This window comes from Watersipora subatra, chromosome 6 (assembly GCF_963576615.1).
Source record: "Watersipora subatra chromosome 6, tzWatSuba1.1, whole genome shotgun sequence".
Classification (NCBI taxonomy): Eukaryota; Metazoa; Bryozoa; class Gymnolaemata; order Cheilostomatida; family Watersiporidae; genus Watersipora; species Watersipora subatra.
The window spans coordinates 29,171,025-29,198,014 of NC_088713.1; the positions used below are offsets into that span (position 1 = coordinate 29,171,025).

At 33.8% G+C, this 26,990-nt stretch overlaps 1 protein-coding gene across 1 annotated transcript in view; it reads left to right on the forward strand.

Annotated features, from left to right (window-relative positions):
* LOC137398935 (uncharacterized) overlaps positions 1 to 26,990 on the forward strand; it is an 81,599-nt gene that overhangs the window by 38,225 nt on the left and 16,384 nt on the right. Inside the window, exons 9-13 of the mRNA XM_068085097.1 lie at positions 1,307 to 1,400; positions 3,476 to 3,651; positions 3,922 to 4,023; positions 7,004 to 7,106; positions 7,509 to 7,739. Of these exons, the coding sequence (XP_067941198.1) occupies positions 1,307 to 1,400; positions 3,476 to 3,651; positions 3,922 to 4,023; positions 7,004 to 7,106; positions 7,509 to 7,739 (706 nt within the window). The remainder of the gene's footprint in view (positions 1 to 1,306; positions 1,401 to 3,475; positions 3,652 to 3,921; positions 4,024 to 7,003; positions 7,107 to 7,508; positions 7,740 to 26,990) is intronic.

The window sequence follows — 26,990 nt, forward strand, 5'->3', positions numbered from 1 at the left end:
ATAATAACAAACAATAATAATAAACAATGATAATAAACAATAATAATGAGCAATAATAATGAACAATAATAATAAACAATAATGAACAATAATAATAAACAATAATAATGAACAATAATAATAAACTATAATAATAAACAATAATAATAAACAATAATAATGAGCAATAATAATGAACAATAATAATGAACAATAATAATAAACAATAATAATAAACAATAATAATAAACAATAATAATGAGCAATAATAATGAGCAATAATAATAAACAATAATAATGAGCAATAATAATGAGCAATAATAATAAACAATAATAATGAACAATAATAATAAATAATAATGAGCAATAATAATGAACAATAATAATAAACAATAATAATGAACAATAATAATAAACAATAATAATGAACAATAATAATAAACAATAATAATGAACAATAATAATAAACAATAATAATGAACAATAATAATGAACAATAATAATGAGCAATAGTAATAAACAATAATAATAAACAATAATAATGAACAATAATAATGAGCAATAGTAATAAACTATAATAATAAACAATAATAATAGAAGACGTGAGACTGTAAAATGTTTGCGTAAACAGGAAAGCTTCCGAGTTCCAGTTTTTCATCAACAGAGATGATGCCGTGTCTTTGGGCTCCGCAGATAGGCCATTCAACTCCGAGTATGCCATTTCACGCTGAAATTGATATACACACTGCTAACAGATTTAAGCTTGCAGTTACACTTGGATTTCTAGAAAAGAAATGGATTTTCTAGAATAGAAAAGCACCATGAGAAATTATGAGACCAGCCCATGCAACTGACCTTGATAGAAATCAAAAGATAATCTAGTTACTTGCTTATTGTATTCTCAACTAGATGTAATTAATTTTGTGATGCTATTACAACTCAATTTGAACAACTCTTTAATAATTTGTGTCCCTGGGAAGGGCCATCGGGGTGTGTAAAGTGATTTGTGGGAGGATGCTAAGATGAACAAAGGAGTGAGTTCTTGGGTAGTCTCATAATTTCTGACAGCGCCGTGCGTGAAGCCTAAACTGACCTGCTCTCAGAGGACTCCTGTAAAGAAGGTATATAATTGGTACAATAATAGTAGCTCGGTTTGTCAGGTGCAGCCAATGAAACGCTTCCATGAACCATCTTTCGGTGCCAGCGCCTACTTCTATCTACCGCAGGGCGCATACAAAATTTTAGTAAACTCTTCAGGTAAGCAGCAAGCTATTTGCCTAATTGTGGGACTTCCTATCCAAAACATTTCTTCCCTTTTCATTCTCAGGTGAGGCCGTTTAATTGGTGTCCAAAGAACCCACGGTGTGTGTCTGCAAAAATCAAATCTAAATTTGGAAACCTGACAGATTTCGTTGTAAAAGGTAAGCTATCACTTACCTTTACACATGCCCTTCTCAGTCACCTTTGCTCACGCTAGTATTTTACCCACAACACCTGTCCTTTGTTTGACATCCTTGTTTTTACGCATTTCAAAAAGGTTTTAGTGGAGCAGCCAGAATAAGATTTTGAAGTGCTGTTGATGCTCAACGAGCCAAATTTGTAATTATCTAGGAACTTCATACAGCCTAATCAAAATTTCATGTGGTAGCACGAAACAACAGAAAAAACTGCATTATTCACTGTATTTCCATGCTTCAAATATGCTTCCTATATGTAATTGTATATGTATATCTACTTATCTTTTACTGGTCCAATATGAAATTGTACATGTATATCTACTTATCCTTTGTTGGTCTTATATGTAATTGTACATGTATATCTACTTATCCTTTACTGGTCGTATATGTAATTGTACATGTATATCTACTTATCCTTTGTTGGTTCTATATGTAATTGTACATGTATATCTACTTATCCTTTGTTGGTCCTATATGTAATTGTACATGTATATCTACTTATCCTTTACTGGTCCTTTATGAAATTGTACATGTATATCTACTTATCCTTTACTGGTCGTATATGTAATTGTACATGTATATCTACTTATCCTTTGTTGGTTCTATATGTAATTGTACATGTATATCTACTTATCCTTTGTTGGTCCTATATGTAATTGTACATGTATATCTACTTATCCTTTACTGGTCCTATATGAAATTGTACATGTATATCTACTTATCCTTTACTGGTCGTATATGTAATTGTACATGTATATCTACTTATCCTTTGTTGGTTCTATATGTAATTGTACATGTATATCTACTTATCCTTTGTTGGTCCTATATGTAATTGTACATGTATATCTACTTATCCTTTACTGGTCGTATATGTAATTGTACATGTATATCTACTTATCCTTTACTGGTCCTATATGTAATTGTACATGTATATCTACTTATCCTTTGTTGGTTCTATATGTAATTGTACATGTATATCTACTTATCCTTTGTTGGTCCTATATGTAATTGTACATGTATATCTACTTATCCTTTACTGGTCCAATATGTAATTGTACATGTATATCTACTTATTCTTTGTTGGTCTTATATGTAATTGTACATGTATATCTACTTATCCTTTGTTGGTCTTATATGTAATTGTACATGTATATCTACTTATCCTTTGTTGGTCTTATATGTAATTGTACATGTATATCTACTTATCCTTTACTGGTCGTATATGTAATTGTACATGTATATCTACTTATTCTTTGTTGGTCTTATATGTAATTGTACATGTATATCTACTTATCCTTTGTTGGTTCTATATGTAATTGTACATGTATATCTACTTATCCTTTGTTGGTTCTATATGTAATTGTACATGTATATCTACTTATCCTTTGTTGGTTCTATATGTAATTGTACATGTATATCTACTTATCCTTTGCTGGTCCAATATGTAATTGTACATGTATATCTACTTATTCTTTGTTGGTCTTATATGTAATTGTACATGTATATATACTTATCCTTTACTGGCCCTATCCATCGTTTTTTTTTCACGGCATCAAGTCATTTGCACATGCGCTTGTTCACAAAGAAGCCGCCACATTTGTAGAACACGATCATTTTTTTTATTTACTAGTACTTTTACGTGTTGTTTTGATACTATAATAAAAAAATTGCAAACAAAAACATCGTTTTCAAATTATCATTGCAAAAGCTTCGTGTTTCTAACAATAAAATTGTCTATAAAGATGGCCGACAATGATGAAATGATGTCACAGAAAAACGAAAGATATGTAATTGTACATGTATGTCTACTTGTAAAATGAATTAGCCAAAGGGATCATAATGTTGGTGATAAACAAGTCGATCTGAGGTCACAACGGTTTAGTTTTTCATTAATTGTTTGAAAGGCTCAACATCTTCATGGATTAATTGCTCGCTCAGTGAGTTTGTATTTTTATTGTAAAGTGGATACTCTCTATACTCAAATATTTCATCAAGTTGCGGTTAAGCTCAACTCAAGAAACAAAATGGTTCCATTGCAGGTGCTGACTACATACCTGAGGATCTTCCCAGCTTGTTTATCTCCGCAACAAATGATGCTCTCGTGAGATTCAAAGTAGCTCCCAAACTCTATTATATACTTTTCTACGTTCTCCAATTCCAGAAGAATGATTCCGAAAATGGTCTTGGTTCTGAAAGAATTACTATTGTTACAAAGGTCTGGATCGTACCTTTGTCTGTTGGTCTGTCCATATGTTGATGAAGACCGATAGTTGCTGTAACAGTTGGTGATTGTTGTGATGGCTTAGACTAGACAGTTAGTCCCGTTGTTGTTATTCTCATAAAATTGTATATCACATTCGGATAATCAAGGTTTTTAATTGCCATACAGGCTTTTCTAAAACTAGTATACTAAAACTGGGTCAAATAAAATGAAATTGGAATTTGTCTACTTTGGATGAAGTGAACAGGGGGTGTCTATTTTTAGGTCTACCCAGAGGCGCGAGATGACTGGTACTGGACAAACTTCACTCTAAATGGAAAGAATTTATCAAAGGTTTTCAAACCTGATGACGTAATCGTTGTAGAGGTGAGAGGCTATAGTAGTCGCTAGCTGTAATACATGTTTTCAAATTTCTAATAAAATATTTATAGATGCATCGTAAAACCTCTAATTGAATGTCAATTGCGCTCTATTTTTCAACTCTTCCCTCTCATATGGGCGTTCAAATAGAGGTGGCATTCAAATAGAGGTGGCGCTCAAATAGAGACTGGCGTTCAATTAGCATTCAATTTAAATGTTTGCGGTGCAGTTTTTACATGGCATCTAACGATGTGTACCTGTGAACCTCTTTTTATGTTTGGGGTTAGAGTACTGACATGTGAGAAACTTAACGCTACATATAATGAAAAAGTATAAATATACTATATAAAAGAATTATATACAATATTAATAAATTTAAATAAGATTGTTTTATAATATGGTTACTAATACAATTTTAACTGATCGTCAAAACGTGCAAAGATTAAAAATCATTTATTCAACAATAAGACGCTAGGGATTATCCAGTACTTGTACGCGTGTAATGAGGTCATTAGTTGAGGTTAATGTCATGCCACATCACCAGCATTGGGTTCCTGTCGTCGAATTGCTTTTTGATGTTTTATCTAAAACTGCAGAAGAATGTCGCTTGGTAGTTTCCAAAGCTACATTCACAACTTCAAATTAAACCGCGGCGTCGTTTTCTGAACTACTTCATGACATGAGTTAAAAAATGTGCTTGCAGATTTGGTACTTGTTTACTGCGGTTTACTGAATGCGTAACACTTCCTTTGGACTGATGAGAGCTCTCATTGGTTGATCGTCAGCCGACATGTGTCAACAGACACAGACAGTAGACTTGACAAATGACTCGCATGGCTAGATTAAATTGAATGTGGTGAGTGAATAGGAAAAAGGCAGGCCCGGCTTGTACACACTCTCTGTAACTCAAACTCAAACACATTCAAAGTCTAAAATAATGTAAAACAAAAATATATATTTACTATCGTAAGACCGCTGTCCGTCTGTTCGCTCATCTGTTTTCCAAAGCCGAGGTTAGAGCTTAAATTAAAATAGTGATTTCAATACTATTTTGAATCAAATTCGGGATACTCAGCTTGGTAGACCAGAAAAAGAGAAACCGATATTTTTAAGGTTAACTATGAGACCTTGTTTTGACAAATCTCTTTTGAGTCACAGCAGGGCTATTTCGTGCCTCCGTGGTGTCACACCAGTGTAACTTCTGGTGGTGTAACACCGCCAGTCACCTGATGCCAGATACGCTTCTAGTCACCTGATACCAGATACGCCTCTAGTCACCTGATGCCAGATACACTCATTATTAGTACGATTTTGTTGACAATTTAACGTTTAAACTGATCATTTTCTATAATAATTCGTAATGATTAAAAAATGTGGAAATGGCATGCAAATGAAGGTAGCAAATGAAGGTAACCTATATAAAAATTTCGTGCTGATGATTGGCTAATGAAGCGACCTTATATTTATCGCTCGTGAACTCTTTTCAGATGTATCACTAGTTACGTCACGAATGAAGCATCCGCTGGAATGTGAGCTTTTTATTAGATGGCCTCATTCAAACGCATATATCTCTAGACAGGGTTGGTCTATAAAGACAAAAATTCCATCAAATTGTAGCTGATGTTTTAGCCTTTTATTGGTCTTAATTTCATTAAATCGACCTTTTTGACGCAACCACATCTTTAAATAAAAAGCTACTATTAGCTTGTTACAGATGTTAATTATTTCTGTAGGGTTGCTTTCAAAGTTGTTTTCAAAAATCGTAAAGGTTTGGAGTTAAATGTCCTTTGATATGAACAGCAACAACGAAAGGAATAATTGTTATTGATGTAACTAACTCATTATTAGTACGATTTTGTTGACAATTTAACTTTTTTACTGATCATTTTCTATGGGTTCATAATGATCAAAGAATTTGGAAATGACATGCAAATAAAGGTAGCGTTCAAATATAAATTTTATGGTGTATATCTGTACATATATTTCTCAAAGTTGGTCGTCTGTCCTTTGGTATGTCCAGCTATATATGTTATAATTTTGGAATTGAAATTTCACATTTCGCTGGACTTCAACTCAGGAAGAATGCCACTGTAGTTTTGCAATCCAGATAAGTGATGAAATTTTAGTTAAAAGTTTACAAGAATGCATACGAAAAACTTTTTTCAGATATGTTTTTATTAATCTAAATTCAGATAAGTTACTTTATTACTTACAGTTTCATGCTTGCTGTCAAAGTACTTTTCAAAGCTTTCAGCAAGCGTGAAACTATTTGTAATGAAATGTTTTATCTAAAGTAATAGTCTGTTTTACTGATTTTATATATATACTAGCGGAATGCCCGGCGTTGCGCGAGTATTAAAAATCAGCTTATAAACAGTGAAAGGTAATGTAGTTGCTTACCACTTGCCATTAGACTGGCACATTGCCAATGGCTAATTTGAGTAGACCAGCAACTTACTAATTAGAGCTGTTAGAGCAAGCTTTAATCACGTACTATAATACTATCGTAACCACAATAACCTTAATCACCGCTATGCGTATGGTTCTTTCACCCAGATAGTCACTCATATCGCCCCAAATAAATCTATTATTCTCGCGTAGCGCAATGGTTTAGCGTCGTCTGGCGATCTGAAGGTTCGGAGATCAACTTTTCTGCGAAACTGATTCTTCGTTCTAATATTTTAACAGCTATAGCCGGACATACCAAAGGACATATACACGCACCAACACTGAGAAATATATATATAGTTATAGGTATATATATGAGCTATACCTACAGCTATTAAACTGTGGATTACGCATTGGAAAACATAAAGCATGTGTAGATCAGCTATATGCATACTCGATTGCCTTTTATCTACTTTGTATAGGCATTTCACTCAAATCTGTATGAATCACTTGTACATGTATTTAAGAACTAACATGGTTGCATAGCTAGCATAATTATAAGCACCTATAACTATAGATGTCTATACTCTGTATGCAGGTAAAACCACAGTTTGCACTATGTCCTGTCGAAGGCCTTTGTAATACTGCTGGAAAGTGTGGACCTTGTTCTACGAGCAGGTCTTTAGGAGAAACAGTTCAAGGTAAGTTTGTTTGAATTATCTACCCCTGATTACTCCTCTTTATTATGATGTATGTATGCTTTGTTATATACTAGTACTCTGTTTAAAGTATTACCTTTTTCTATATATGATAGTGTACTGTATATAGTAATATTATTACTCTGTTTGAAGTGTTACCGTTGTCTATATATGATAGTCTACTGTGTATATTTATATTTTTGCTCTGTTTGAAGTATTACTTTTTTCTATGTATGATAGTGTACTTTATACTGTATATTTACATTGTAGACACTTCTCTACCAACTCAGGGTAAATCTCATTGAGCTCTGCTAGCCTTTTCAAGCTATACCCTATTCCCTATAGTAAATACCCTTTTTAGTGCTTTATATAGCTCTGCTAAATGGTATTCACCGTTACTTCCAGGAAGTACGCAAAGCACTCCATCTCCACAGTCTCACCCTGTGATCAACAGTACAGGAGAGCAAACAATTTGGATTGTGGCAGCAGTCCTCATGTTCATTGTCATAGTAGTTTTTGGCCTAATCGCTTTCATCTTCATCCGGAGGAGGCCCCGTTCACATCACAACCATGACTGTATACCTAGACATTTCTTTTTTACAAAGAGATCTAAGTACATGGCTCCCAATCCTGAAGGTAAGCTAAGAGATCAAAGTACATGGCTCCTAATCCTGAAGGTAAGCTAAGAATTCTACGGTCATGAGTGTCTATATATGGTGGATCAGTGTATATATATATGGTAGACTAGTGTATCTATATATGGTAGACCAGTGTATCTATATATGGTAGACCAGTGTATCTATATATGGTAGACCAGTGTATTTATATATGGTGGACCAGTGTATCTATATATGGTAGATCAGTGTATCTATATATAGTAGACCAGTGTATCTATATATGGTAGATCAGTGTATCTATATATGGTACACCAGTGTATCTATATATGGTAGACCAGTGTATCTATATATGTCAGACCAGTGTATCTATATATGGTAGACCAGTGTATATATATATGGTAGACCAGTGTCACTATATATAGTAGACCAGTGTATCTATACATGGTAGATCAGTGTATCTATATATGGTAGACCAGTGTATCTATATATGGTAGACCAGTGTCACTATATATAATAGACCAGTGTATCTATATATGGTAGACCAGTGTATCTATATATGGTAGACCAGTGTATCTATATATGGTAGACCAGTGTATCTATATAAGGTAGATCAGTGTATCTATATATGGTAGATCAATGTATCTTTATATGGTAGACCAGTGTATCTATATATGGTAGACCAGTGTATCTATATATGGTAGACCAGTGTATCTATATATGGTAGACCAGTGTATTTATATATGGTGGACCAGTGTATCTATATATGGTAGACTAGTGTATCTGTATATGGTATACCAGTGTATCTATATATGGTGGACCAGTGTATCTATATATGGTAGACCAGTGTATTTATATATGGTGGACCAGTGTATCTATATATAGTAGACCAGTGTATCTATATATGGTAGACCAGTGTATATATATATGGTAGACCAGTGTCACTATATATAGTAGACCAGTGTATCTATATATGGTAGACCAGTGTATCTATATATGGTAGATCAGTGTATCTATATATAGTAGACCAGTGTATCTATATATGGTGGACCATTGTATCTATATATGGTAGATCAGTGTATTTATATATGGTAGACCAGTGTATCTATATATGGTAGACCAGTGTATTTATATATGGTGGACCAGTGTATCTATATATAGTAGACCAGTGTATCTATATATGGTAGACCAGTGTATCTATATATGGCAGACCATTGTATCTATATATGGTAGACCAGTGTATCTATATATGGTAGACCAGTGTATTTATATATGGTAGATCAGTGTATCTATATATAGTAGACCAGTGTATCTATATATGGTGGACCATTGTATCTATATATGGTAGATCAGTGTATCTATATATGGTAGACCAGTGTATCTATATATGGTAGATCAGTGTATCTATATATGGTAGACCAGTGTATCTATATATGGTAGACCAGTGTATTTATATATGGTGGACCAGTGTATCTATATATAGTAGACCAGTGTATCTATATATGGTAGACCAGTGTATCTATATATGGCAGACCATTGTATCTATATATGGTAGATCAGTGTATCTATATATGGTAGATCAGTGTATCTATATATAGTAGACCAGTGTATCTATATATGGTGGACCATTGTATCTATATATGGTAGATCAGTGTATCTATATATGGTAGACCAGTGTATCTATATATGGTAGACCAGTGTATTTATATATGGTGGACCAGTGTATCTATATATAGTAGACCAGTGTATCTATATATGGTAGACCAGTGTATCTATATATGGCAGACCATTGTATCTATATATGGTAGACCAGTGTATCTATATATGGTGGACCATTGTATCTATATATGGTAGATCAGTGTATTTATATATGGTAGACCAGTGTATCTATATATGGTAGACCAGTGTATTTATATATGGTGGACCAGTGTATCTATATATAGTAGACCAGTGTATCTATATATGGTAGACCAATGTATCTATATATGGCAGACCATTGTATCTATATATGGTAGACCAGTGTATCTATATATGGTAGACCAGTGTATTTATATATGGTAGATCAGTGTATCTATATATAGTAGACCAGTGTATCTATATATGGTGGACCATTGTATCTATATATGGTAGATCAGTGTATTTATATATGGTAGACCAGTGTATCTATATATGTTAGACCAGTGTATCTATATATGGTAGACCAGTGTATCTATATATGGTAGACCAGTGTATCTATATATGGTAGACCAGTGTATTTATATATGGTAGATCAGTGTATCTATATATAGTAGACCAGTGTATCTATATATGGTGGACCATTGTATCTATATATGGTAGATCAGTGTATATATATATGGTAGACCAGTGTATCTATATATGGTAGATCAGTGTATCTATATATGGTAGACCAGTGTATTTATATATGGTGGACCAGTGTATCTATATATAGTAGACCAGTGTATCTATATATGGTAGACCAGTGTATATATATATGGTAGACCAGTGTCACTATATATAGTAGACCAGTGTATCTATATATGGTAGACCAGTGTATCTATATATGGTAGATCAGTGTATCTATATATGGTAGACCAGTGTATCTATATATGGTAGATCAGTGTATCTTTATATGGTGGACCAGTGTATCTATATATGGTAGACCAGTGTATCTATATGTGGTAGACCAGTGTATTTATATATGGTGGACCAGTGTATCTATATATGGTAGATCAGTGTATCTATATATAGTCGACCAGTGTATCTATATATGGTGGACCAGTGTATCTATATATGGTAGACCAGTGTCACTATATATAGTAGACCAGTGTATCTATATATGGTGGACCAGTGTATCTATATATGGTATACCAATGTATCTATATATCAGTGCTGCCCAACCTTTTCCGAACATGGGCCGGATTTAAAAAAAAATGACGCCAGTGGGCCGGACTCACATTTCTAGTCTTACATTCTTTAATAGAACTATTTGAAATGGTTTGGAAAAGTATTCAGAACTGTAAATATTGATTGTATTTTTTATTTATAGAAATTACCCTTTATACAATTATAATTCATAACTCAATTTAAACATAGGGGGTCCTACATATGATACTACATGTATTTCTATTACTTTTATTGCTATCAAAAGATTATAGTCTCCAGATATTACATGAATACGAAATGATCATTAGAAATTTTGATTTAGTGCCTTAAATTCTATAAAATAAATTCAACAATTTATCAAGATTAAAAAAAACATTGTTCAAATGGCTTTGTATTTCAATAATAAAACAATTTCATTTTAGATGTAAACCGGTAATGAACGAAAATATCAGTGAGAAACTTGAAATTGTTTCGAGTCATCAAGAAGCTTTTCGATGTCTGCCGGAATATTTGTTAAGGCCAGTCGGAGTTCATCTTCGAGGTGAGCGTCACTCAAAGAATTTCTTTTGTTCGATTTTATTAATTGCATGCGACTGAAGAGATATTCACACATCCATGTCGAACCGAACAAAACGAGAAAGCGTTTTGCGTAGCATGTAAGATTTGGAAATTGAGTGTGAGGCAGACCGTATTTGTAGAAGTCCATCAGATTCCTATTTAAAAATTGACTCTTGACATCAAAATCACTTTGTAATTCATTCAATTCCATTTGAAGCTCAACGGGGGCATCAGCAGGATCCACGTCAAAAGGCATTGAAAAAAATTTCAGCTGGTCTTCACAAGCACGGAAATCCTTAAATCTCCTGGCAAATTCTTCCTGCATCCGTTTTAACTCACTCACAAAGAATTCCCGGTTCATGGTTGAAATGTGCGACTGTTTCTGAAGGCAAGGAAAGTGGGCATAATTGCTGTCAGCAATTTGAGCAATCCACAAATCCAGTTTCTTTTGGAAAGCTGTCACCTCCCCAAACAAATTATGGATGAGTTTTTCTTTTCCTTGTAACCGCACATTCAACTCATTCAGTTTGTCTGTAATGTCCACCAGAAAAGAAAAATCATTCATCCATTTGTCGTCATCAAAATTGATGCATAAATTTCCTTTTGCTTCAAGAAATGCTGCCACATGTTCTCGAATATCGTAAAAGCGTTTCAAAGTACGTCCACGGCTGAGCCACCTGATCTCGGTAAAGTAAGGAATGCCAGAAAATTCGGCGTTTATCTCATCGAGAAAATTTCGAAACTGTCGATGATTCAATGCACGACTCCTAATGAAGTTGACAGCTTTCACGACATTATCCATGACGTGATCAAACTTAAAGATTTTGGAGCAAAGTGATTCCTGATGTATAATGCAATGGTACCACAATATTTGGTCTTTACTCACATTCAGGGATTCCAGTTTTCTTTGGATGAAACCACGCAAGCCTTGCTCCTTGCCGATCATGGCCGGTGCACCATCGGTAGCAATTCCCACCAGACGATCATAAGTCAGTCCCGCCTTTTCGAGTGCAGTGTCGATTTCTTTGAAAACAGCAGCACCCGTGCAATTTCCTTTCATGGGGCATAGAGCAAGTAATTCTTCAGTGATATTAAAAGTTGAATCAACACCTCTCACGAAAATCGCCAGTTGTGGTGTATCAGTAATGTCAGTAGATTCGTCGATGGCAATGCTGTAAGTTTCGAAGTTTTTACAAAGTTCGTTCAACTGCATTTTCGTATTTTTGGCCAGTTCTTCAATCCTTCGGGTTATTGTATTACGCGACAAGCTAACACATTTTATAGCTTTCTCTTTCTCTGGGCACAGAATTTCAATCGCCGAGGTGATACATTCTTTGACAAAATCTCCTTCCGAAAAAGGTTTCATGTTGCGTGCAATCTTTTCAGCAATGACGAAACTCACTTTGGCGTACTTTTTCGATTCATCATCTACTTTCCGAAAAATGTTCTGTTGTGAGACTAAATTCTTTTGAAGTAAAAGTGCTTTCTCCTTGCGTTGATCTCCTTCATAACGATTATGGGTCGAAGCGTGCTTTAATGTGTAATGCCGTTTCACATTTTCAGCTTTTAGAACTGCGACTGTTTCACCACAGATCAGACAAAGACATTTTGCATTTGATTCCACAAAGAAATACAAATTTGTCCATGCTTCGTTAAACCTGCGATTCTCCTTGTCTACTTTTCTGATTTTTCTAGCCGACGCCATGGATGAACAAAATTTGAAATTTATTGTGAAAAAGAAACTACTGTAATTTGCTCATCGGTATAAGAAGGCTTCCTTATCAAAGGTTGTGCTGGAGTATATTTGAAATTGAATCACCTCAAAAGCCAGTTTTATTGATGCGGAAAGTCAATAAGGCGTGCGCGCCTCGGTGGAAAATACCATAGATATTTCAATAAGCGGTAAAAAGTTCAGCGTTTTCTATTGAAATATCTATGGTAATTTCCCAGCAGTCCTTCTTCAACCAGCTGAGGTGAGCGCCCTGAGGCTTTTGATTCGACGATCGAATCAATCAATCGTACACGCTGTGATACTTCACTTTTTATCAATTTTTCAATGTCAGCAAAGACACTAATTTTTGACCTAACGCTACTGAATTCTTCAAACTGAAAACTATTGATTAGTAGCCAATCATCTTCGAAGAAAAATAACAGTTGTAAGCTTCTGCGTTAATAACAGGAATAAGTTAAAGACTGACGCACGGGCCGGATTCTAAGGCTTCATGGGCCGGATCCGGCCCGCGGGCCGGACGTTGGGCAGCACTGCTATATATGGTAGATCAGTGTATCTATATATGGTAGATCAGTGTATCTATATATGGTGGATCAGTGTATCTGTATATGGTAGACTAGTGTATCTATATATGGTGGACCAGTGTATCTATATATGGTAGACCAGTGTCACTATATATAGTAGACCAGTGTATCTATATATGGTGGACCAGTGTATCTATATATGGTATACCAGTGTATCTATATATGGTAGAGCAGTGTATCTATATATGGTAGATCAGTGTATCTATATATGGTGGATCAGTGTATCTGTATATGGTAGACTAGTGTATCTATATATGGTAGAGCAGTGTATCTATATATGTTAGACCAGTGTATCTATATATGGTGGACCAGTGTATCTATATATGGTAGACCAGTGTATATATATGTGGTAGACCAGTGTATCTATATATATGGTAGACCAGTGTATTTATATATGATAGACCAGTGTATCTATATATGGTAGACCAGTGTATCTATATATGGTAGACCAGTGTATATATATGTGGTAGACCAGTGTATTTATATATGGTGGACCAGTGTATCTATATATGGTAGACCAGTGTATATATATATGGTAGACCAGTGTCACTATATATAGTAGACCAGTGTATCTATATATGGTAGATCAGTGTATCTATATATGGTAGACCAGTGTATCTATATATGGTAGATCAGTGTATCTTTATATGGTGGACCAGTGTATCTATATATGGTAGACCAGTGTATCTATATGTGGTAGACCAGTGTATTTATATATGGTGGACCAGTGTATCTATATATGGTAGATCAGTGTATCTATATATAGTAGACCAGTGTATCTATATATGGTGGACCAGTGTATCTATATATGGTAGACCAGTGTCACTATATATAGTAGACCAGTGTATCTATATATGGTGGACCAGTGTATCTATATATGGTATACCAGTGTATCTATATATGGTAGATCAGTGTATCTATATATGGTAGATCAGTGTATCTATATATGGTGGATCAGTGTATCTGTATATGGTAGACTAGTGTATCTATATATGGTAGACCAGTGTATCTATATATGTTAGACCAGTGTATCTATATATGGTGGACCAGTGTATCTATATATGGTAGACCAGTGTATATATATGTGGTAGACCAGTGTATCTATATATATGGTAGACCAGTGTATTTATATATGATAGACCAGTGTATCTATATATGGTAGACCAGTGTATCTATAAATGGTAGACCAGTGTATATATATGTGGTAGACCAGTGTATTTATATATGGTGGACCAGTGTATCTATATATGGTAGACCAGTGTATTTATATATGGTGGACCAGTGTATCTATATATGGTAGATCAGTGTATCTATATATGTTAGACCAGTGTATCTATATATGGTAGACCAGTGTATCTATATATGTTAGACCAGTGTATCTATATATGGTGGACCAGTGTATCTATATATGGTAGACCAGTGTCACTATATATGGTAGACCAGTGTATCTATATATGGTAGACCATTGTATCTATATATGTTAGACCAGTGTATCTATATATGGTAGACCAGTGTATTTATATATGGTAGATCAGTGTATCTATATATGGTAGATCAGTGTATCTATATATGTTAGACCAGTGTATCTATATATGGTAGACCAGTGTATCTATATATGTTAGACCAGTGTATCTATATATGGTGGACCAGTGTATCTATATATGGTAGACCAGTGTCACTATATATGGTAGACCAGTGTATCTATATATGGTAGACCATTGTATCTATATATGTTAGACCAGTGTATCTATATATGGTAGACCAGTGTATTTATATATGGTAGATCAGTGTATCTATATATAGTAGACCAGTGTATCTATATATGGTAGACCAGTGTATATATATGTGGTAGACCAGTGTATTTATATATGGTAGATCAGTGTATCTATATATGGTAGACCAGTGTATTTATATATGTTAGACCAGTGTATCTATATATGGTAGACCAGTGTATCTATATATGTTAGACCAGTGTATCTATATATGGTGGACCAGTGTATCTATATATGGTAGACCAGTGTCACTATATATGGTAGACCAGTGTATCTATATATGGTAGACCATTGTATCTATATATGTTAGACCAGTGTATCTATATATGGTAGACCAGTGTATTTATATATGGTAGATCAGTGTATCTATATATGGTAGATCAGTGTATCTATATATGTTAGACCAGTGTATCTATATATGGTAGACCAGTGTATCTATATATGTTAGACCAGTGTATCTATATATGGTGGACCAGTGTATCTATATATGGTAGACCAGTGTCACTATATATGGTAGACCAGTGTATCTATATATGGTAGACCATTGTATCTATATATGTTAGACCAGTGTATCTATATATGGTAGACCAGTGTATTTATATATGGTAGATCAGTGTATCTATATATAGTAGACCAGTGTATCTATATATGGTAGACCAGTGTATATATATGTGGTAGACCAGTGTATTTATATATGGTGGACCAGTGTATCTATATATGGTAGACCAGTGTCACTATATATGGTAGACCAGTGTATCTATATATGGTAGATCAGTGTATCTATATATGTTAGACCAGTGTATCTATATATGGTAGACCAGTGTATCTATATATGTTAGACCAGTGTATCTATATATGGTGGACCAGTGTATCTATATATGGTAGACCAGTGTATATATATGTGGTAGACCAGTGTATCTATATATATGGTAGACCAGTGTATCTATATATGATAGACCAGTGTATCTATATATGGTAGACCAGTGTATCTATATATGGTAGACCAGTGTATATATATGTGGTAGACCAGTGTATTTATATATGGTGGACCAGTGTATCTATATATGGTAGATCAGTGTATCTATATATGTTAGACCAGTGTATCTATATATGGTAGACCAGTGTATCTATATATGTTAGACCAGTGTATCTATATATGGTGGACCAGTGTATCTATATATGGTAGACCAGTGTCACTATATATGGTAGACCAGTGTATCTATATATGGTAGACCATTGTATCTATATATGTTAGACCAGTGTATCTATATATGGTAGACCAGTGTATTTATATATGGTAGATCAGTGTATCTATATATGGTAGATCAGTGTATCTATATATGTTAGACCAGTGTATCTATATATGGTAGACCAGTGTATCTATATATGGTGGACCAGTGTATCTATATATGGTAGACCAGTGTCACTATATATGGTAGACCAGTGTATCTATATATGGTAGACCATTGTATCTATATATGTTAGACCAGTGTATCTATATATGGTAGACCAGTGTATTTATATATGGTAGATCAGTGTATCTATATATAGTAGACCAGTGTATCTATATATGGTGGACCATTCTATCTATATATGGTAGATCAGTGTATCTATATATGGTAGACCATTGTATCTATATATGTTAGACCAGTGTATCTATATATGGTAGACCAGTGTATTTATATATGGTAGATCAGTGTATCTATATATAGTAGAACAGTGTATCTATATATGGTGGACCATTGTATCTATATATGGTAGATCAGTGTATCTATATATGGTAGACCAGTGTATCTATATATGGTAGATCAGTGTATCTATATATGGTAGACCAGTGTATCTATATATGGTAGACCAGTGTATTTATTTATGGTGGACCAGTGTATCTATATATAGTAGACCCGTGTATCTATATATGGTAGACCAGTGTATATATATATGGTAGACCAGTGTCACTATATATAGTAGACCAGTGTATCTATATATGGTAGACCAGTGTATCTATATATGGTAGATCAGTGTATCTATATATAGTAGACCAGTGTATCTATATATGGTGGACCATTGTATCTATATATGGTAGATCAGTGTATTTATATATGGTAGACCAGTGTATCTATATATGGTAGACCAGTGTATTTATATATGGTGGACCAGTGTATCTATATATAGTAGACCAGTGTATCTGTATATGGTAGACCAGTGTATCTATATATGGCAGACCATTGTATCTATATATGGTAGACCAGTGTATCTATATATGGTAGACCAGTGTATTTATATATGGTAGATCAGTGTATCTATATATAGTAGACCAGTGTATCTATATATGGTGGACCATTGTATCTATATATGGTAGATCAGTGTATCTATATATGGTAGACCAGTGTATCTATATATGGTAGATCAGTGTATCTATATATGGTAGACCAGTGTATCTATATATGGTAGACCAGTGTATTTATATATGGTGGACCAGTGTATCTATATATAGTAGACCAGTGTATCTATATATGGTAGACCAGTGTATCTATATATGGCAGACCATTGTATCTATATATGGTAGATCAGTGTATCTATATATGGTAGATCAGTGTATCTATATATAGTAGACCAGTGTATCTATATATGGTGGACCATTGTATCTATATATGGTAGATCAGTGTATCTATATATGGTAGACCAGTGTATCTATATATGGTAGACCAGTGTATTTATATATGGTGGACCAGTGTATCTATATATAGTAGACCAGTGTATCTATATATGGTAGACCAGTGTATCTATATATGGCAGACCATTGTATCTATATATGGTAGACCAGTGTATCTATATATGGTGGACCATTGTATCTATATATGGTAGATCAGTGTATTTATATATGGTAGACCAGTGTATCTATATATGGTAGACCAGTGTATTTATATATGGTGGACCAGTGTATCTATATATAGTAGACCAGTGTATCTATATATGGTAGACCAGTGTATCTATATATGGCAGACCATTGTATCTATATATGGTAGACCAGTGTATCTATATATGGTAGACCAGTGTATTTATATATGGTAGATCAGTGTATCTATATATAGTAGACCAGTGTATCTATATATGGTGGACCATTGTATCTATATATGGTAGATCAGTGTATTTATATATGGTAGACCAGTGTATCTATATATGTTAGACCAGTGTATCTATATATGGTAGACCAGTGTATCTATATATGGTAGACCAGTGTATCTATATATGGTAGACCAGTGTATTTATATATGGTAGATCAGTGTATCTATATATAGTAGACCAGTGTATCTATATATGGTGGACCATTGTATCTATATATGGTAGATCAGTGTATATATATATGGTAGACCAGTGTATCTATATATGGTAGATCAGTGTATCTATATATGGTAGACCAGTGTATTTATATATGGTGGACCAGTGTATCTATTTATAGTAGACCAGTGTATCTATATATGGTAGACCAGTGTATATATATATGGTAGACCAGTGTCACTATATATAGTAGACCAGTGTATCTATATATGGTAGACCAGTGTATCTATATATGGTAGATCAGTGTATCTATATATGGTAGACCAGTGTATCTATATATGGTAGATCAGTGTATCTTTATATGGTGGACCAGTGTATCTATATATGGTAGACCAGTGTATCTATATGTGGTAGACCAGTGTATTTATATATGGTGGACCAGTGTATCTATATATGGTAGATCAGTGTATCTATATATAGTCGACCAGTGTATCTATATATGGTGGACCAGTGTATCTATATATGGTAGACCAGTGTCACTATATATAGTAGACCAGTGTATCTATATATGGTGGACCAGTGTATCTATATATGGTATACCAGTGTATCTATATATGGTAGATCAGTGTATCTATATATGGTAGATCAGTGTATCTATATATGGTGGATCAGTGTATCTGTATATGGTAGACTAGTGTATCTATATATGGTGGACCAGTGTATCTATATATGGTAGACCAGTGTCACTATATATAGTAGACCAGTGTATCTATATATGGTGGACCAGTGTATCTATATATGGTATACCAGTGTATCTATATATGGTATATCAGTGTATCTATATATGGTAGATCAGTGTATCTATATATGGTGGATCAGTGTATCTGTATATGGTAGACTAGTGTATCTATATATGGTAGAGCAGTGTATCTATATATGTTAGACCAGTGTATCTATCTATGGTGGACCAGTGTATCTATATATGGTAGACCAGTGTATATATATGTGGTAGACCAGTGTATCTATACATATGGTAGACCAGTGTATTTATATATGATAGACCAGTGTATCTATATATGGTAGACCAGTGTATCTATATATGGTAGACCAGTGTATATATATGTGGTAGACCAGTGTATTTATATATGGTGGACCAGTGTATCTATATATGGTAGACCAGTGTATATATATATGGTAGACCAGTGTCACTATATATAGTAGACCAGTGTATCTATATATGGTAGATCAGTGTATCTATATATGGTAGACCAGTGTATCTATATATGGTAGATCAGTGTATCTTTATATGGTGGACCAGTGTATCTATATATGGTAGACCAGTGTATCTATATGTGGTAGACCAGTGTATTTATATATGGTGGACCAGTGTATCTATATATGGTAGATCAGTGTATCTATATATAGTAGACCAGTGTATCTATATATGGTGGACCAGTGTATCTATATATGGTAGACCAGTGTCACTATATATAGTAGACCAGTGTATCTATATATGGTGGACCAGTGTATCTATATATGGTATACCAGTGTATCTATATATGGTAGATCAGTGTATCTATATATGGTAGATCAGTGTATCTATATATGGTGGATCAGTGTATCTGTATATGGTAGACTAGTGTATCTATATATGGTAGACCAGTGTATCTATATATGTTAGACCAGTGTATCTATATATGGTGGACCAGTGTATCTATATATGGTAGACCAGTGTATATATATGTGGTAGACCAGTGTATCTATATATATGGTAGACCAGTGTATTTATATATGATAGACCAGTGTATCTATATATGGTAGACCAGTGTATCTATAAATGGTAGACCAGTGTATATATATGTGGTAGACCAGTGTATTTATATATGGTGGACCAGTGTATCTATATATGGTAGACCAGTGTATTTATATATGGTGGACCAGTGTATCTATATATGGTAGATCAGTGTATCTATATATGTTAGACCAGTGTATCTATATATGGTAGACCAGTGTATCTATATATGTTAGACCAGTGTATCTATATATGGTGGACCAGTGTATCTATATATGGTAGACCAGTGTCACTATATATGGTAGACCAGTGTATCTATATATGGTAGACCATTGTATCTATATATGTTAGACCAGTGTATCTATATATGGTAGACCAGTGTATTTATATATGGTAGATCAGTGTATCTATATATGGTAGATCAGTGTATCTATATATGTTAGACCAGTGTATCTATATATGGTAGACCAGTGTATCTATATATGTTAGACCAGTGTATCTATATATGGTGGACCAGTGTATCTATATATGGTAGACCAGTGTCACTATATATGGTAGACCAGTGTATCTATATATGGTAGACCATTGTATCTATATATGTTAGACCAGTGTATCTATATATGGTAGACCAGTGTATTTATATATGGTAGATCAGTGTATCTATATATAGTAGACCAGTGTATCTATATATGGTAGACCAGTGTATATATATGTGGTAGACCAGTGTATTTATATATGGTAGATCAGTGTATCTATATATGGTAGACCAGTGTATTTATATATGTTAGACCAGTGTATCTATATATGGTAGACCAGTGTATCTATATATGTTAGACCAGTGTATCTATATATGGTGGACCAGTGTATCTATATATGGTAGACCAGTGTCACTATATATGGTAGACCAGTGTATCTATATATGGTAGACCATTGTATCTATATATGTTAGACCAGTGTATCTATATATGGTAGACCAGTGTATTTATATATGGTAGATCAGTGTATCTATATATGGTAGATCAGTGTATCTATATATGTTAGACCAGTGTATCTATATATGGTAGACCAGTGTATCTATATATGTTAGACCAGTGTATCTATATATGGTGGACCAGTGTATCTATATATGGTAGACCAGTGTCACTATATATGGTAGACCAGTGTATCTATATATGGTAGACCATTGTATCTATATATGTTAGACCAGTGTATCTATATATGGTAGACCAGTGTATTTATATATGGTAGATCAGTGTATCTATATATAGTAGACCAGTGTATCTATATATGGTAGACCAGTGTATATATATGTGGTAGACCAGTGTATTTATATATGGTGGACCAGTGTATCTATATATGGTAGACCAGTGTCACTATATATGGTAGACCAGTGTATCTATATATGGTAGATCAGTGTATCTATATATGTTAGACCAGTGTATCTATATATGGTAGACCAGTGTATCTATATATGTTAGACCAGTGTATCTATATATGGTGGACCAGTGTATCTATATATGGTAGACCAGTGTATATATATGTGGTAGACCAGTGTATCTATATATATGGTAGACCAGTGTATCTATATATGATAGACCAGTGTATCTATATATGGTAGACCAGTGTATCTATATATGGTAGACCAGTGTATATATATGTGGTAGACCAGTGTATTTATATATGGTGGACCAGTGTATCTATATATGGTAGATCAGTGTATCTATATATGTTAGACCAGTGTATCTATATATGGTAGACCAGTGTATCTATATATGGTAGATCAGTGTATCTATATATGGTAGACCAGTGTATTTATATATGGTGGACCAGTGTATCTATTTATAGTAGACCAGTGTATCTATATATGGTAGACCAGTGTATATATATATGGTAGACCAGTGTCACTATATATAGTAGACCAGTGTATCTATATATGGTAGACCAGTGTATCTATATATGGTAGATCAGTGTATCTATATATGGTAGACCAGTGTATCTATATATGGTAGATCAGTGTATCTTTATATGGTGGACCAGTGTATCTATATATGGTAGACCAGTGTATCTATATGTGGTAGACCAGTGTATTTATATATGGTGGACCAGTGTATCTATATATGGTAGATCAGTGTATCTATATATAGTCGACCAGTGTATCTATATATGGTGGACCAGTGTATCTATATATGGTAGACCAGTGTCACTATATATAGTAGACCAGTGTATCTATATATGGTGGACCAGTGTATCTATATATGGTATACCAGTGTATCTATATATGGTAGATCAGTGTATCTATATATGGTAGATCAGTGTATCTATATATGGTGGATCAGTGTATCTGTATATGGTAGACTAGTGTATCTATATATGGTGGACCAGTGTATCTATATATGGTAGACCAGTGTATCTATATATGGTAGACCAGTGTCACTATATATAGTAGACCAGTGTATCTATATATGGTGGACCAGTGTATCTATATATGGTATACCAGTGTATCTATATATGGTATATCAGTGTATCTATATATGGTAGATCAGTGTATCTATATATGGTGGATCAGTGTATCTGTATATGGTAGACTAGTGTATCTATATATGGTAGAGCAGTGTATCTATATATGTTAGACCAGTGTATCTATATATGGTGGACCAGTGTATCTATATATGGTAGACCAGTGTATATATATGTGGTAGACCAGTGTATCTATATATATGGTAGACCAGTGTATTTATATATGATAGACCAGTGTATCTATATATGGTAGACCAGTGTATCTATATATGGTAGACCAGTGTATATATATGTGGTAGACCAGTGTATTTATATATGGTGGACCAGTGTATCTATATATGGTAGACCAGTGTATATATATATGGTAGACCAGTGTCACTATATATAGTAGACCAGTGTATCTATATATGGTAGATCAGTGTATCTATATATGGTAGACCAGTGTATCTATATATGGTAGATCAGTGTATCTTTATATGGTGGACCAGTGTATCTATATATGGTAGACCAGTGTATCTATATGTGGTAGACCAGTGTATTTATATATGGTGGACCAGTGTATCTATATATGGTAGATCAGTGTATCTATATATAGTAGACCAGTGTATCTATATATGGTGGACCAGTGTATCTATATATGGTAGACCAGTGTCACTATATATAGTAGACCAGTGTATCTATATATGGTGGACCAGTGTATCTATATATGGTATACCAGTGTATCTATATATGGTAGATCAGTGTATCTATATATGGTAGATCAGTGTATCTATATATGGTGGATCAGTGTATCTGTATATGGTAGACTAGTGTATCTATATATGGTAGACCAGTGTATCTATATATGTTAGACCAGTGTATCTATATATGGTGGACCAGTGTATCTATATATGGTAGACCAGTGTATATATATGTGGTAGACCAGTGTATCTATATATATGGTAGACCAGTGTATTTATATATGATAGACCAGTGTATCTATATATGGTAGACCAGTGTATCTATAAATGGTAGACCAGTGTATATATATGTGGTAGACCAGTGTATTTATATATGGTGGACCAGTGTATCTATATATGGTAGACCAGTGTATTTATATATGGTGGACCAGTGTATCTATATATGGTAGATCAGTGTATCTATATATGTTAGACCAGTGTATCTATATATGGTAGACCAGTGTATCTATATATGTTAGACCAGTGTATCTATATATGGTGGACCAGTGTATCTATATATGGTAGACCAGTGTCACTATATATGGTAGACCAGTGTATCTATATATGGTAGACCATTGTATCTATATATGTTAGACCAGTGTATCTATATATGGTAGACCAGTGTATTTATATATGGTAGATCAGTGTATCTATATATGGTAGATCAGTGTATCTATATATGTTAGACCAGTGTATCTATATATGGTAGACCAGTGTATCTATATATGTTAGACCAGTGTATCTATATATGGTGGACCAGTGTATCTATATATGGTAGACCAGTGTCACTATATATGGTAGACCAGTGTATCTATATATGGTAGACCATTGTATCTATATATGTTAGACCAGTGTATCTATATATGGTAGACCAGTGTATTTATATATGGTAGATCAGTGTATCTATATATAGTAGACCAGTGTATCTATATATGGTAGACCAGTGTATATATATGTGGTAGACCAGTGTATTTATATATGGTAGATCAGTGTATCTATATATGGTAGACCAGTGTATTTATATATGTTAGACCAGTGTATCTATATATGGTAGACCAGTGTATCTATATATGTTAGACCAGTGTATCTATATATGGTGGACCAGTGTATCTATATATGGTAGACCAGTGTCACTATATATGGTAGACCAGTGTATCTATATATGGTAGACCATTGTATCTATATATGTTAGACCAGTGTATCTATATATGGTAGACCAGTGTATTTATATATGGTAGATCAGTGTATCTATATATGGTAGATCAGTGTATCTATATATGTTAGACCAGTGTATCTATATATGGTAGACCAGTGTATCTATATATGTTAGACCAGTGTATCTATATATGGTGGACCAGTGTATCTATATATGGTAGACCAGTGTCACTATATATGGTAGACCAGTGTATCTATATATGGTAGACCATTGTATCTATATATGTTAGACCAGTGTATCTATATATGGTAGACCAGTGTATTTATATATGGTAGATCAGTGTATCTATATATAGTAGACCAGTGTATCTATATATGGTAGACCAGTGTATATATATGTGGTAGACCAGTGTATTTATATATGGTGGACCAGTGTATCTATATATGGTAGACCAGTGTCACTATATATGGTAGACCAGTGTATCTATATATGGTAGATCAGTGTATCTATATATGTTAGACCAGTGTATCTATATATGGTAGACCAGTGTATCTATATATGTTAGACCAGTGTATCTATATATGGTGGACCAGTGTATCTATATATGGTAGACCAGTGTATATATATGTGGTAGACCAGTGTATCTATATATATGGTAGACCAGTGTATCTATATATGATAGACCAGTGTATCTATATATGGTAGACCAGTGTATCTATATATGGTAGACCAGTGTATATATATGTGGTAGACCAGTGTATTTATATATGGTGGACCAGTGTATCTATATATGGTAGATCAGTGTATCTATATATGTTAGACCAGTGTATCTATATATGGTAGACCAGTGTATCTATATATGTTAGACCAGTGTATCTATATATGGTGGACCAGTGTATCTATATATGGTAGACCAGTGTCACTATATATGGTAGACCAGTGTATCTATATATGGTAGACCATTGTATCTATATATGTTAGACCAGTGTATCTATATATGGTAGACCAGTGTATTTATATATGGTAGATCAGTGTATCTATATATGGTAGATCAGTGTATCTATATATGTTAGACCAGTGTATCTATATATGGTAGACCAGTGCATCTATATATGGTGGACCAGTGTATCTATATATGGTAGACCAGTGTCACTATATATGGTAGACCAGTGTATCTATATATGGTAGACCATTGTATCTATATATGTTAGACCAGTGTATCTATATATGGTAGACCAGTGTATTTATATATGGTAGATCAGTGTATCTATATATAGTAGACCAGTGTATCTATATATGGTGGACCATTCTATCTATATATGGTAGATCAGTGTATCTATATATGGTAGACCATTGTATCTATATATGTTAGACCAGTGTATCTATATATGGTAGACCAGTGTATTTATATATGGTAGATCAGTGTATCTATATATAGTAGAACAGTGTATCTATATATGGTGGACCATTGTATCTATATATGGTAGATCAGTGTATCTATATATGGTAGACCAGTGTATCTATATATGGTAGATCAGTGTATCTATATATGGTAGACCAGTGTATCTATATATGGTAGACCAGTGTATTTATTTATGGTGGACCAGTGTATCTATATATAGTAGACCAGTGTATCTATATATGGTAGATCAGTGTATCTATATATGTTAGACCAGTGTATCTATATATGGTAGACCAGTGTATCTATATATGTTAGACCAGTGTATCTATATATGGTGGACCAGTGTATCTATATATGGTAGACCAGTGTATATATATGTGGTAGACCAGTGTATCTATATATATGGTAGACCAGTGTATCTATATATGATAGACCAGTGTATCTATATATGGTAGACCAGTGTATCTATATATGGTAGACCAGTGTATATATATGTGGTAGACCAGTGTATTTATATATGGTGGACCAGTGTATCTATATATGGTAGGCCAGTGTCACTATATATAGTAGACCAGTGTATCTATATATGGTAGACCAGTGTATTTATATATGGTGGATTAGTGTATCTATATATAGTAGACCAGTGTATCTATATATGGTAGATCAGTGTATCTATATATGGTAGACTAGTGTAACTATATATGGTAGACCAGTGTATCTATATATGGTATACCAGTGTATCTATATATGGTAGACCAGTGTATTTATATATGGTGGACCAGTGTATCTATATATAGTAGACCAGTGTATCTATATATGGTAGATCAGTGTATCTATATATGGTAGACTAGTGTAACTATATATGGTAGACCAGTGTAT